Source organism: Gallinula chloropus, assembly GCF_964237585.1.
Source record: "Gallinula chloropus genome assembly, chromosome: 2".
Lineage (NCBI taxonomy): Eukaryota > Metazoa > Chordata > Aves > Gruiformes > Rallidae > Gallinula > Gallinula chloropus.
The window spans coordinates 146,470,548-146,486,556 of NC_140086.1; the positions used below are offsets into that span (position 1 = coordinate 146,470,548).

The following is a 16,009-nucleotide window of genomic DNA, read 5'->3' on the forward strand; positions in this document are numbered from 1 at the left end:
CTGTGTTGTGTCTGCTTTGCCCATTGCAGAATGATCTCTCCCTGTCCTTATCTTGACTCTGAAGCCTCTCAATATATATTTTGTCCCTGTTCAGCTGAAAAGGGGAGTGATAGAGTGACTTTGGTAGGCATCTGGCTTCCAGCCAGGGTCAAACCACCACAACTACATATATGGATCTCATGTATTAGTCAAAATCTTAACAGGCATGAAAGTCACCCAAAGTAGAAATGAAAACTTTACTATAGGCAATTGCTACCTTTTTCTTCACTATAAGCACATAGCAATATACAAACAGAGTTCAGAAGCAAGAGACCAGATTCTGAACTATTGTTGCTCTATACCTTAACTGCACCTCATAACAGACCTGGACCAAAACAGCCAGAGGTCACCTCTTCTGATCCAGAATTCTGGGCCCTGTCATAACCTTTTCTTATTTGATAGCTGATGCAATTCACAACAAGGTGTAAATTAGTCTGCTCCTCAAAATACCCAAAAGTAGGTGTAGCGGCAGCTAGAAACAGTAGGAGTGAAGAAGTGTTCCTATAATGCACTGCTGTGCTGGCCAGGCATGATTAGAGTGGAGATGAAAGTGTATGCAGCTGACATCAGACAAAAAGGTAACTGCAAGGTGTATGAACAAAAAGTCTTACTGGTTTCCACACAGAAGAGCTGACATACGCAAAACATCTTATGGGCAACTAATTTTAATGCAATTAAACCCATTCAGAGATCACAGGAGTGAGTCTCCAGGATATCTCAGGTTAGAGTGAACAGGAATTTGCTATTTGACCAGTATAGATAATTTAACAAAGTAAATTTTTTGAATGACTTGTTGGCAGTCAACAGTAGTTTAATAAAGGCTTTTTCACATTATTTCATTTAAGAGACTTGATATCATGACATCATTGTACATCATGAGATGCCTCTGTAAGATATGGGTTATAATACTAGAAATTTACTTCTTATATATATATATATGAAACTAGGAAAGCTGTTTATCTAAAATACCACTTCTCTTTCAAATGCAAACTTAATATTGAACATTTCCAGTAGAAACTTCAACATGAATTGCTTAAACACACATGCATACACACAGCCTAGACATCTGTTTGTCATATCTATCATCTTTTTCTGTTACACTTATTTGCCAGAACTTTGGAGGAGTCTAGTTTAATTGCCTGCCAATTTAGACCACAAATAAAAATGTAAATAAACAAAGTTATACTGGCTTTGTATTGTGCTCACTGGTAAGATTACAGGGTTTAATTCTGGCAGAATGTAATCTTGTCTTTTTATGAAACCACAATTTAGCATGCTTCTTAAAACTTTCACTAGTTGCTGTGGACTGCTTTGATAAATAGTATTATATACCAATGACTCAAACTCCATCTGTTTGGCAAAAATAATTGTACATTTTAGTTTATAAGATTCTAAAACCTGTTTTGAATGCTAGAGATTAAGTCTATAGGTTTGCAAATGAAAAGGGCAAACAAAATCCAGTAGCAGTTAAATAATATGCACTAGTCCTCTAGTTTTAGTAAGAGCAAAACTTGTAAAAAGTTCCTCAAAAAGACAAATGTACATAAAAGATACGCAGTGGTGTCTCTGTCAGTGGCCATGCAGCAGAGTATGGAGGACAACTTAATGCTTTCCACGTAATAGTAAGGAAGTTCAGTCACACAGTTGTGATTTTTCAAGGAAAGTGAACTTATTTTTTTGCTGTGAGAGCAGCTGGCTGCAGTTCTGTATTTTACATAGCTCAGTAGAGTCAATAAGAATCACTTAATTGCTTCAAGTTGCCTTAAAGTAAAGGCTTGGTGCACTGTTGCACTACTCAGTAGCTACTGAAGTTAAAGTGTCAATTAGGAAACATGAGATAAAATATGAAACACATAGAAGCTGTAGATTCCACTATGCCAATTATTAGTCTTCTTTTTTTACCAGTGCAGGTGTCCTCCATGGAATATACAATAAACATACAGTATGTCTCGAAGAAGTTAACTGCACTGCTTCATAGAACACTTTCAGTTTTCTTATTTCTTGTATTAATCCCATCCTGGTAATTACACATCCTTGAATCATTCTCAGAAGCTACATAAGCTCCATTCTTGGTCTGTATGGTTTCCACATACCTACTGCTGCAAGTATAACCACACTCAAAGGCTGCTCAACTGAATATCAAGTCACTGATCCATGCTTTGCTAAATACACATGCAGCTAATGAAATGTAAGAATATATATCTGAAAATTCTCAATCCTTATGAGGGCTTGATACTCCCTTTAAACATTCCTGCTTTGTTCTGAGTTTCTACCATATAATAAACTCAATGGTAGCAGAAGCAGAAATGCCATTGTAGTTTTCAGAATTTCTGTAATGCCAAACTAAAAAAAAGTAACTCTAAACTTGGCTGTACCAGATGACAAAGTCTGAAAACCTACCAGGAAAAAGGCTAATAGTAGAGAACCTGTTACACCATTCTGAGGAGTGAGCATGAAATAAGAAATGCAATAGGAATTCAGCCAGATGAACCAGGAAGACCAGAAACAGCTAAGTATCAATCAGCAATAGGAAGTTCTCATCACCTGTATATACTTACAGGCTAAAAGTGGCTTTGCTTTACTTCTTTCTAAAAAACAATTTTGCCACATTTCTACAACCTTGTTAAGAACTTCAGAAAATGTTTACAGAAAGAGAATGACCACCACAGTACTTTCTAACAAGACTACTTATTGTTTTAGTCCCAAATTCTGCACGTGGAACTAAGTGATGCTGCAGTCTATGAATCCTTCATGTCTTTGGTGACTTATTCTTCCCAAAAAGGAGGAGAGCAGTTTGGATGAAGCATCAATTTAAATTCCTGCTCTACTGGTCTGAGAGGAGAAGAAAGAGGAACAGATGACCCTTTTTTTCATGTGTGTGTAGCAGGGGGAATCTAAAATCTTAACCTCACAAGAGGCAGAGCACTCAAACAAGCAAATCCTTGAAAGACATGAGTAGTTGCACTGGTGTAAACGTTTTAACAAAGCATTGGTTTTAAATATTTTGCTGGATTGGTATCAAACTTATCCACACCTGGATGAATCATGCCTTTGGAAAACAGCGCAGCATTATCTCTTCTAGTACAAATCTAAGTAGCACAATAACTCAGGTACACGTCACAGTCTTGCTAATAAAAATAATTTCTGTGTAACTTCTTTTTGCAGTCATAAAAAGTATATTCTCATTTTGATCTAAGATCTTGCTTACTTGTCCTGTGTTCAAATATTAAAAAAAAAATCCAAACATTTTAAAAGTTGAGAATCTTCAAGAGAATTTTTTCATATGAACCAAATTTGACATTTGATCCCTTTGTCTTTGCAAACACCATAAAATTTTGTCCCAAACAACCTTTACTTCTTCCTTCTTAAAACAAGACGAACTTTGTTCATCACAACTTTAGCAGGAACTTGTGCTATTTTTGGTGCTTATACTGGATCATGTTCCAGTATTAATCTATCCATACTGGATACTACAAGTAATATTCCTGAGTACTGGAGTATATCTGAGGTTTCATAAATACAAATTTATATTTTTTGGCATTTAATTTTCTCAGTTGATTTACTGTTAAATCAGTTAGATTAGTACATTACTCTAAAGGTTGATTTTTAGTGAGGTCTGTTGTGAAAGTGATTTCATTTATGTATACTTCTATGCTACATGGCTAACTGTTTGCACAACCCATCTTTACAGTTGTGTACCATCTAGCCTTTTGCCACTGGGTGACAGCCAAAGCATGAAAACAAAAGCTCTATTCAGGAAAAGAATTCCCTGCACTGCTATATGAATATCAAGTGAATTATGCAAATCAGAACAGGAGGAGCTTAATAAAACTCTCTTTCTGACCTTCTTTATATAAGGAGGGAAATATGCTGAGAATCTTGAGGTAAATATCCCTGTAAGGGAACAGTAAGCACAGTAAATGCCGACCTCAACATTTAACTGGAACATTTAATCATAAAACTCAAGGATCTTTGTAAGCAGTGCAAATCTACATCACAAAACCAAAGAGAGAAGAAAGTCTCTCAGTAAAAAACCCAGGCTCTTTGTTTTACTTGGAAAAGGAATAAGAGGGGAGAAAAGGGTAAAAAAAAGGTCTGAATTCATATAAGGAATGATAGAGAGGGACAAAACACATCAAATGCAAATAATACTCTAATTTTTTAAAAATTATTTTTCATTACAGTAAATGTGCACATTTCCTTTTGGAATTGTTTTGTCTAGTTTAGGCTATTATTCATGATTTGAGAACAGATGTAAAAGGAGAAGGCGAAACAGGTACCTATCATACAGAACACTTTAAAATGGTGCTCTGTAACTTTGAATTTTAACTTTAATAAAAACAAATTAACCAAAGTGATATCTTATTTTTCCCAACATGTAAAAGCTTTACATTCTACATATTTTCTTAATTTTTTAAATATATATATATATATATCACATTTTACAGTAGGATGTCTCTAACACAGCCCTGTAGAAAACAAAAAGAAAAACATTTTATGTCAGATTTGACTTGACTATATTTGTGTCAGATTTTCTAAAAAGTTTTTTCTCAATATTTAAAATGCAAGGAATATGAATAGCTTACATCATGTTTTCAGGTTCCGTTGCACAAGCTCCCACTGCTTTGGTGACATTCACAAGTAGTGCCTGATTAGTTCCAGAAAGTAGCTTCACTAGAGGTGGTATTCCATCACACTTACGGATAGTAGTTCGATTTATTTGCTCTTGGCAACATTCTCCCAGTGCTCCGACAATATTTACAAGAACTTCTTCAGGCTGGTCAGTGAGCAGACCTACCAAAGTTTCTATAACTTTATATTCCCGAAATCTAAAACACAGAAATAAACCCAAAGTTTTACTTTCAATATGCTATTGTTGTAAGTTTAATTTTATAAATAAAGCACAGTTATAACTAAAGAATAATGTTTAATTTCTGTATGCAATCTTGTTGAAGAAATCACAAGGCAGGTGATTTTCAACACTTCAGTCAGTTCTTGAAAGTGTGACATACAGTACAGTTTCTTAACTCTACCTTTTCTAATGCCTTTTTCTCATTTAGTTGTCTAGGAATCTGCAGAGTAGTAGGATGGTTTTTTAGAACTTGACATGTGGATGCAACATCTATAAATAGCTGAAATCATACTGGAGACTGGCAAGTACTGTGGCATCCTAACTTTTAGTACTTTTTCCTGTCATGTTAACAATAGCTAGTAGTAGTACTACTACTAGTAGTACTAGACTCTTCTGCATCTATGGACCTTTAAAGGATCATCCTTTTCATTAAATACTGGCCTTCAGAGGGTTTGCCCTGACTAGTTCTATACTTAGTTCAGCCTAATAAGTGCATTTACCTAAGGTCAGACCTGTAGTTCTAGCACATTTCTATTGCACTATGTTAGATTCCATTTTGAAATCCAGTAATTGGCAGAAATTTGAGTTGACTGCTATATGAATATTCCCCTCATTCTTCATAGCATTTTTGGTACTGAAAATCGAAAATGTGTTTTTTAAAATCCTGGAGGTTCCATCCTACAATCAGATACATGCTAAACCTCAGAAGTTCATCTTTCTGAACACAACTTTATTTCTCAGTACTGAGGCTACCTTATAAGTTCATTTTGTTCAGAACTTAGAAGACTCTTAGCAAATCTTACACCTTCTTTTCATACATTTTCTATGATACAGCTTGACAATTCCACTTGGCTTATTAAGCTAGATCTAGCCTGTATATTATCAAATAATTATAATTTGATTTATGCTTTTGTGTAAATACACATAGTTCCTCTGCTAAAGAGATAATTTCTCAGAGGGTACAGAGTTCTCATTTTTGCTTCCCCCATAGCCCCTAGCTTCTGGAAATGTCTACTTGAGCTACAAATATTCTATTTTACAGGAATCAGTTCTACAAGTAGCTTTTCTTCCATATTAAAAAAAAATAGTATTTTTGAGATTTTCATAGCAGAACTAGAACTGTTCCAATAAAAGTTAATCTTGCCAAGCTGGTTTGTGAAATGAAATATTTTTAATAAGTGAAGTAGCTCAGAAATTAGAAACTTCCATTTTCATGTTTCAAACCTTCACTTAAGAACTCAAACCTTTGCTTCCTCTTTGTTCACTGTAATTTGGAAGTATTCCTATGCATTTTTTTCAAAAGAAAACATCAACAGTACTAAAAAAAACCAAAAAAGGAAACAAACAATTAAAAACACACCACTGATTTTCCACGGCTACTTTATCCATGTTGCATATCAACTGCTTCACAGATGAGCTGGCTTGGCAATGGACAGGCTACACTTTGACAGAGCTGCTGGCTCAGGCCATCTTGTGTCCAGAAGCAGTACGGCTGCTTGCATGCAAACTGGAATGTGAGCTAGTCAGGCTCAGGTACCTGTATCAGCTCATTGCTGAGTCAGCACAACATCTCAGCAGTGTACCTCAGGTATAGGAAACACTGTGGAGTAGTTCAAAGTAGTGAAAGTCCCTGCAGACAGCAGCAGGGTTTGTTAGTTCTGGTTTCATGCCAGACTCAAGCTCATCCCTCCAGCTCTACTTACGTGTTTTCATATTAACCTCCCTCCCGCTTCTGTAGTGCCCTCCCATCTTGAGTTTGGGCAGACAGTACTTCAGACTTAGCATTACATAGTACATTAATTCAGCTCAAGTCTGGTGCTGTGCCTGGCTAGCAACCTTTGTGGAGTGTCAAGCACTTGCCAAAGGTCTGTGAGTAGCCCAGCAAAAATCTGTTTGCATTTGGACAGAATTATTGGCTACAGCTATACTAATAAATAAAACAGGCGATGGCTCATTCTTTAGCCCGGAGGACAAGCAGCACAACATAGCATCCATATGGCTAAAAGCTCTTACCCTCACAATTCAGGGTGGCCTCACCCATTCTGCCTAATGGAAACAATCTGTTGCCTGTACTGTTCCCAAGGAGTGTCTGGGCATTGTCTGGGAGAGTGCTTGCTGGCACAGGCCAAACTGTAAGGGGCTGTGCTTAGCAGATAAACAGTATGGATAACCATAACATAGTGCCTGAACCCTGAAAGGTTCAGAGCAAGCTATTCGCTCCATCTCATCACTGACTGATCCACAACTAGGATGCCTCTGTGCAGATACTCAAAGCCCATCAAAAAGGAGGATTACAATCATCTGAAAAGCCAGGTTACTGTGGATTCAAGAATGAGAAAAGTAATGGCAGCAGCATAGTATGCAAATACTCTGTATAGCAACATTTCTGAACTCATTTAGGATGGTAAAAGGGCAGACTGTAAACACTTATAGCTGGAATGTAGTCCGAATTTTACCCAGAAGATATAGATATCTGCTTGTTCAGCAACATACACTAAAATTAAGGCTGGAGGAAGAGGTTAATTCTTACTGATACTCTCTCCAGGCTATGAATCTTACATTCTTTTATACAGAGCAGTATAACCTCGGCAGGAAACGTAGTATTCTCCAAGGTGGCAGGGTTGGATTTTTTAAGTAAGGCACATGAACTCAATAAATGATTTTTAGATGAAGGGTTCAAGTATTCTCTGCCGTTAAGCTGTTTTCCATGAAAGGTGGAGGGTGATAACTCCTGGTGTCAAGTTCTCAGATAATCACTCAGAAACCTGATGAGAGGTTGTAGGTACCTGTGTTAGGACTCTCATCAGATAATTTCACCCATTTGGATGGTGGGTGTGCAGACTAAGCTCCTTTTCTGAGCCTCTTCTGTCGTCAAGAAGAGAGGCATGTAGGCTAATATTCCAGCATACGTCTGAAGCAGTTGGACTTACTGTGTATTAGATATCTACCCTAGGATGAGATTATTTGCTGTCTGTCTCTCTTGACATAAAACATTAAAGCTAAGCCTGCTAACTGCTCTCCCTACCACACAGCAGTGATTCCAGGTTTCAAGCTACAGAGTGGAGTAGGGATATCAGATATGCCTGTGTGTCAAAACATTTACTATGTGCTTGTACACCTCCTGACTCAGTGTCCTATAACATAACTATTCTTTAGAGGTACCAATTGTCCCCATTGACTCTTAAGATTCTAGGAACTTCACACTGTTTCCACTGTACCCTGATGAGGCCAGGTAGCAATTTTGTAAGAGCTGTAAAACCAAAGTTCAAAGCACAACTGATTACAAAGTATGGTTTTAAAGAATCATGACAAAAATTTTGAAAACAGTAGAGTCCATAAAATCAAAACATGACAGTGGAAAAAATGCTTGTAAAATTAAATTGTTACCTTGACACATTCTCTATACTGATTGCACATTTCCAGATTGCTCCTGTCACAGCTGCTAGAAGTTTTTTGTTTTCGGAGTTACCAAGTAGAACAGACAGTGGTTGTAGACCTCCATGCTGTCTAACCAGGTCACGTGTTTCTTTATCTTCTGCACACTATACAGAAAAATTTATGTATATATACTACATACAATGTGTAAAATGTCTTCAAAATGTGTAAAATATCTTCAAAAGCAAGTAGCATTATGTTGTAGCTAGCAGAAATTAATACAGAAGAAAACATAAATATTTCACTGAAGTATCTGAATAGGCTAACAAGCCACTAAGAGAGCTTGACAGTAAACCACTACTCTATGCAGCAGAGCTTATATTGTCACATTGTCCACCTTGCGGATAAAGAAACAGAAAAAACAATTCAAAGCTTTGCACTGTATGCCCCACCTCTCTCCATCGGTTACCTGCACAATTTAGGGTGTGCACACAAGAAAAGCAAGTAGGAACATAATATTAAGTACACAGCTATAATATTCTCAGAAAAAATAAGTCAAACACCATCAACATTTTAATAAAATAATTTCTTATGTTAATATTAAAACTGGCAAGAACATGAAAACAAAGGGCTAATTGCTTATAACAATAGAATTACCTTGAATATGGCACTTGCACAGTGCATCTGAAGCTCCTCATGTTCACTACTGAGATTTTTCACAAGGTTCTCAATCATTCCTTCTGTCCTTATTGCAAGTCTGTAACTTGGCTAAAAAGATAAACTGCATCTTTGAAATCCCATACATTAACAGTTACTAACACTTGTTACAATAATAATACAGTGCTACAATTCTAGGCTTTGATATTGAGAAGCCTTGTGCTTTATTTTAAGCACAAGTCATCTGCATTGCCTTGAAAATACTAATGATGTTGTGACAGTTTATCATATACATGAATTCTCTGCAGTACTCTTCAAATCACCTGTAAAACCAAGTGCTGCAATGCCTGTTTTGTAGCCACCTGGCTTACACAGAATTCAGAATGTTCTGAAAGTTGTCCAGACTCCCTGCTCAGACACAAGGAAGAAAAAGATGCTTCAGAGTGGGATCAAGAAGTACCCCCTCATTTCATCGGGTGCCACCAGCAAGAACAGATCTATCCCTAGAACAAGGTTAGAAAAACATGGCATCTGACTGACCTGACAGTAATGGTTCCTTTCAGTAGCCAGTTGTTTTAATGATTAGAAATCTTATAACCATATGTATTTACTTACCTCTGAGGCACATTCTTGCAGTGTCCCCACTACTGGGATTAAGATGTTTGCATGTGAACATCTGAGCCATCTGGCTAATAATGGAATGCCCCCAGCTTTACGGATTGCTTCTTTATTTTTGATGCTTTTGCTGCAGCTCCAGAGTGCCAAAGCTCCACAACGTGCTATTTCAGTATCTTTTGCCTGATGTGGTGTCAGACTGGTTGATCCCAATGAAGCACATTCCAACAGTCCCACCTAAAAAACCCCATTATTTTAATTATCTACAGGGAATAGATATTATACTGCTTGTTAATGATGGCAAACAAGAATCCACATATATTTGGACATAAATCACATATTTGGACAAAAATGCACATATGAAAAAGGCAGAAATTTTAATGTCTCCTTACCAATCTCTTGATGCCTCCATGCTGCCTTACTGTCCTGCGCGCTTGTTTAAATTGAGCAACATTAGCAATTGTTTCAGCTGCCAAACATTTTAGATCTTTATCTGGAGAGTCTAGTATTTTCACCATGATCGGTAAGCCCTCCAGATCTGCAATTGCATGTCTGATCAGTGTATTTTGACTGATTTCTTTCAGGATTTTTAATGAACCAATCTAAGTAATGGAAGATAACAGAAGTTAACCATTACTTATGTACATAAACAGAAAAATTCTTTAAAATTATGGGGTATAAAAAACATTCTATCTTTTAAATTTTATCAGAAGAAGGAAACAAAGTCAAATAAATTGATTTTTTTCCCTAAAAAATCTTTGAAATTCAGAAAATACAGTGATAAGAAAATAAATCTATTTTCTTTTTATTACATAAATTTGAAAATTGAAAAAATATTTTAATAGAAAAGGCATATTCATTGCTCTTAGACACAGCTACTTACCTGACATTTAATTTCTTCTGTTTCAAGTAAATTAATTAACACTTCAAGACATCCAACGTCTCTGATGGCCATCTGACAAGTTTCTTGAGCCAGATTGTAATCTCTCATTGAGCACAATGCGATTACAGTAGCTGTTGGATTACCTCCCTAAAATAAAGCAAAAAATTAACAAATATATACAAATTAATCTCTTCTACTAGCACTGGTAAAACTGCTATTAAAAAGAAACATGTTGAATTCTATTTTGATTCTATGGTGTTAAATAATGCAGACATAGTAAGAAATTGAAGTATTGATGAAGTCTGCAAATGGTGTATAGATTGAAGTGAGCATGAAAAGCACAAGTGACAAACTACTAATACGACTTGCTGTCAGTGGACTAGTGAATTAGGTAGCCAAGTATTGTTAGTTTTGTACAGGTGCAGGTAGTAGAAGAACCCACAATGAAGAAACAGACATTTCAGAGAAGCTATCTTCATTCTTTGCGTTGGTGTGCACTCTGGAAGAAACAAAATAGATTCCAACTGGAATCTGTGGAGGACATGTCAGAGGATTTTTCTGAAACTGAAGTCACTGCAAAAAGCTTTTATTAAGACTCTGACATAGTGAACAACAACAAACTGACATTATTAGATAGCATTCAAATTAGTTATAGAGGAATCAGGGTACAGTAGCTCATTCAGTGGAAACGGCATGTACCCCCTTGTTTTAAACTGCCCTGTTACCAATGTCCCAGGAAACCACAAATGTGATGTCAACTTTGAAAAGAGTTCAAGGATTATTCCAGGCCTTTTAGACAAATATCTGTGCTGGACAAATTAGTAGACTGTGATAAAAAAGAGGTTTTTTACTGAGAGAGTTGTTGGGCACTGGAACAGGCTACCCAGGGAAGTGGCCACAGCACCAAGCTTGACTGAGTTCAAGAAGTGTCTGGACAATGCACTCAGTCACATGATCTGACTTGTCTGATCATGTGTGGAGCAAGGAGTTGGACTTGATAATCTTTATGAATCACTTCCAACTCAAGAAATTCTATGATTCAAAGAACAAAATTAACAGATATCTGTCTAAATATGATATTCTTGCAACAGTATGATACACAGAATCACCATGGCTCTGTTAAGAGAAGTCCTACCTTACAAAATGTACCAAGCCTGTGGCAATAGTGATCTACTGGATATGCCTAACTGGACTCTGTGAGCATTTTGACAAAGTCCCTCCCTGATACCTTTTAAGGAAACTAAATCATTATATTATAGGAGGATGGGTCCTTGCATGGATTGAAAAGAACAACCAAGGGTAGGAAATTGGGAATAAGAACAAATAGTGAATTCAATAAAGGGATGTAATTTAGTGGAGTTCCATGGATCTGTGTTGAAGTTGTGAAATTCAACGTACTCATAAACACCCTGAAAAATGGAAGAACCAGTTATGTGACAAAGGTCGTTGATAATTATGATTCAGGGTCAGTTGTGACAAACTGCTAAAGAATGTACTAAGACTAAGAAGGCAATAAAACAGCAAATGAGAAAATGAGAAGTGACGCATATCAGAAGAAACCAACCCTAGTTCCACAGATGAAATTATAGTTTTTCAGCGGACCATCAAAAACTGGAAATGATATCTTGGGGTTAAGGTCGATGGGAATCAAGAAACACATGGAATATTAGGACTTATTTGGTAAAAAATAGTGAACAGATAATGTCACTATACCATTGTATAAAATCATGGATCACATACACCTTAAAAACTTGATGCAGTTCTGCAGCCTCATTTTCAGGACTACAGCACTGGAAAAGTTTCAGAGAACAGCAGTAAAGATAATCCAAGAATTTTTCAGACTAGAAGAGGGATGCCTGAAGGGATACAGTAAGAGTTCTACAGTGTTAGGGCTGGCATTGAATGGAATGAATGGGGATTGACTGTCCAATATCTCTTTCAATACCGATATAATCTCTTTTAATAATTAGGTATAAAAGGATTCAGGTTAAAAAGAAATAAAGTGAGTTGGTCCTTCAAAGGAGGCACTGGACTAGTGGAACGAGTTGTGAAAGGATTCTGTAAAAGGTAAGAGATTTCATTGAAGGTCAGGAAAAACATAAATGTGTCATTCAACTTTCAACTCTCTGAGCTATAAACAGGTGGAGGCTTTAAGAGTATTAGAACTGTGTGTTTGCCCTGTTCTTACTTTGCCCTGGGCATTCATTTATAGTCCTGGGTTTCTTTTGCCTTCATCAAATATGAACAGAGTTTCACACTTCTCTAAATTATGCAGTTCAGTTTCCCACATTTGTGGAAATCAGAGCTCAGGACATCTGGAGTGCAGAAGATGAGCTTTAACCACAGAAAAATTCCACACAGATTATTGTGTCTCCCCTCCTGTTGCAGTCAAGTTACTGGGATACATTGTCTTTTGATCTGCCCAACACAGTTTCTTTTATGTCTAAATTTAAGGTCATGCACCTACAAATAATGAAAATAGGATCTAGCTCCATGTATAAGTTCTATCCCGGAAACTGGAGCATATAAAAAGACTCAGGATGTTGAACAGGAATTTGAGATTATACTGTAACATTTGATTAAAAGGATGAATTTGGGGATGTGTAAGTGAAAGCACTGAATATAAACATTGGTATTATCTGTTTTTAGGCACTTGTGCAACTACTACTGAAATTCTGTCCCTAATTTTCCTTTTCACAGTTCTAGTGAAAAGGAAAGTGAAAATATGGAGATGATTCAGAGAAGAGAAATAAAAGTTATTGTAAGCTTGGAAAATAGTTGCATTAAGACAGACAGGAGAAGTGTTGTTCAGTTCATTAAAAAGTAAATTAAGGTCTAACTTATTCATAGTGAACAAATAAATCTATGAAGAAGAGGTACACGATCACAGAGAGCTCTACGGTCTAGCACAGAGGTTTGAGACTTATGTTAAAGGTACTAATACTTAGATGAGGAGTAAAGTGCAAGTTTCCCATTGTGTGGTTAATTATTCTTTGGAAGAAATTAGAGTGATGATAAGTTTTCCAGCAGTGGAAATTTTTCAGTCAAGATTGGATGTTTTTCTAAAAGATAAGCTCTATTTCAGCCACAGCTATTAGACTAAAAACAAGAAAAAGATCAAAGAATACACCCTGTGGTATGCAGAAAGTTAAACCATATGATAACAATGGATTCCTTTGAACATATAATATAGATCTACTATTAATCAAACCAGTTATGAACCCAGATGAAAAGACATTAGGAGAGCTGTGCTACCATGTAGCTGCAACAGAAGCTGGAGCGTATAAGCAATGCCAACTGGTGCTAATGTGGAAGTTACAACTCGGAGCACCTAGTAAATCAAACTACAGTCTCCACCTCCCACATGCTTCTGAATTCCAGGGAAGCTTTGGCTCCCATCCAGGTCTGATGTGCTGCCCAAGTCCATCTCTTTCAAGTGACACTTTCAAAACTGCAAAAGACTTTGAGGAGGACAATATTATGCTAAACTGTGCACATACTGAAATGCAAAATATTGAAAAACTGAGCAATTTTTGCTATTATAAAACAAGTAGATCTAACAAAACCAGAACTTTTGCAGCGTATTTCTTAAAGCAAAAAGAAGCAGTAAAACAAATATAGCAAAAAGGCTTTAAATGCAACAATCTCTTCAACAGATACCATAAATGTAGTAGAGCACTGCAAGTGAGAGAGTACATCCAAAAGGAATTTGAGAAAAATACTTGATAAAGTTTCAGACTTACATTGGACAAAAAATTTTGGCTTATCAATAAAGTGTAGGTGGACGGTGCTTCACAGATCATTTTTACTGAAATTTCTTGGAAATATGGATTCCACAGAATTTCCCCACAGAAAACCAATTAAACATAAAGGTAAATTTTTAACATCTGTAACATATAGTGTCCTAAGGAGAGTTTCCTACATTTTTTAAATTATCTTTTCATCATCATCTTGACTTCAGAAGAAAACCTATCTAGCTTTAAGAACTTATTTTGCTCTGTTTTGCAAAAAATATCCTAAGGAATAAGATACTGTAGCATTTTTTAAAATGTTTTCCCAGATACGTAAATCACATCAAACTCTAGATGATTTAAAAAAAAATCCGTAAGATATGATTCCAAAACTACACCAGAATATTCTGTAGCTCAAAAGGACCAACAGCTATCCTTTTATGAAATCTGTGGTCTTTTTGTATAGCTGAGACTTTGAGATCTATTTGCTTTGCATTAGAAAAAAATTTGCAACAGGTATCTGAAGAGAAAACTTCACTTTTTATTATTTTATACTCTGGTGGTTCAGCCCCAAACAGTGGCTGGGCATCTCATGCCACTCACTCCAGGAGGAGAAACAGACAGAGCCTCCGTAGGCTGGGATAAGGACAGTGTACTGACAAAACCACAGTGAAAAGGGAACAGTTACATCCCAAAGGAAATTTCTCTTACACCAGATGATAACACATAGTACCTTATTGACCATCTGATAACACAAAGTACTGAACAACATGATGCCCCGACCACCCTCAGACTGCTCTGAAGGCACCTAGGAGCAACCCTCCACTACCAGCCCATTTTATAGCAGAGTGATGTCAGGTGGTGAGGAAACAGCCCTGGCTAACTCAGCTCACCTGGGCTAATGCAGCTCACCTGGGCTAACACAGCTCACCTGGGCTAATGCAGCTCCCTTGTGCTGCCTGCTTGGGGAGGTTAGCTCTGGCCTGGCCAGATACATAAAGTAAAGAGTGTATTACTAACCTGACAAGTGATGTCTCATCTTTTGAGGATCACTTCTACAGTGAAACTACATTTGTATATAACAGTAATTCATAATGCACTTCTCTTATATGTATAATGGTTGGCATATGACATTTAATACAGACCAGGTTTTTTAAAAATAAACAACTTTTAATTCTCTGAAATAAAAAATATAACTACAGATAAAATATATGCATGCATTTTAATTTTTCAGCTTCAAAAATGCACATAGCACTTGAATTGCTTTTAAAGTAAAACCACAATAAAATATTTTCATATGTGCTGAAACATCAGTTGTACAAAATAAGAAATATTACTGATGGTTTCGACAATTATTTTTGTTTCTTGAAGTTATCATTACAGTAAGTCTTGCAGTACTTACAGCATGGATTTTAACATGCATGGAAATAGTTACCTCTCCATTAAGTTGACATAAAATCTGCATCATGTTGTTATACCATTTGAAATCTGATATACTAGATGCAAAATAAATTCTATTGGCAGATCAACAATCAATTTTAAGGTTTGAAATTAAACACAGATTTAGTTTAAAATGTGACTTTCTTCCTATATGGTGATATAATGTATAGATCCACAAATTAAGTTAAAATAAAACAGTATATCACTGCTACACTATCAGTAACACATCTTCTGTGCAATGTATATATAATGTCTGTATTATATTCAGAACTCACTTCTGAGGATTACTAGAACAATAAAGAATCTGTAGCAAAGTTTTTCTTTTGCTTTCTTTGAGGTGTTTAACAGACCGTTTTTATAATGCAATAATGCAGAGAGTAATCTAGTTAAAACTTTTAATGTACATGTGCAAAGGCA

The 16,009-nt window shown here is 36.3% G+C and overlaps 1 protein-coding gene across 1 annotated transcript in view; it reads right to left on the reverse strand.

Moving 5' to 3' along the window:
• Positions 1-16,009, reverse strand: part of LOC311188867 (outer dynein arm-docking complex subunit 2-like) — a gene marked incomplete at its 3' end in the record, with an annotated part of 69,814 nt that overhangs the window by 38,607 nt on the left and 15,198 nt on the right. Inside the window, exons 2-7 of the mRNA XM_084260416.1 lie at positions 10,422-10,568; positions 9,931-10,140; positions 9,539-9,775; positions 8,924-9,034; positions 8,279-8,433; positions 4,626-4,868 (exon numbers count right to left, since the gene is read on the reverse strand). Of these exons, the coding sequence (XP_084116542.1) occupies positions 4,626-4,868; positions 8,279-8,433; positions 8,924-9,034; positions 9,539-9,775; positions 9,931-10,140; positions 10,422-10,529 (1,064 nt within the window). The 5' untranslated portion in view covers positions 10,530-10,568. The remainder of the gene's footprint in view (positions 1-4,625; positions 4,869-8,278; positions 8,434-8,923; positions 9,035-9,538; positions 9,776-9,930; positions 10,141-10,421; positions 10,569-16,009) is intronic.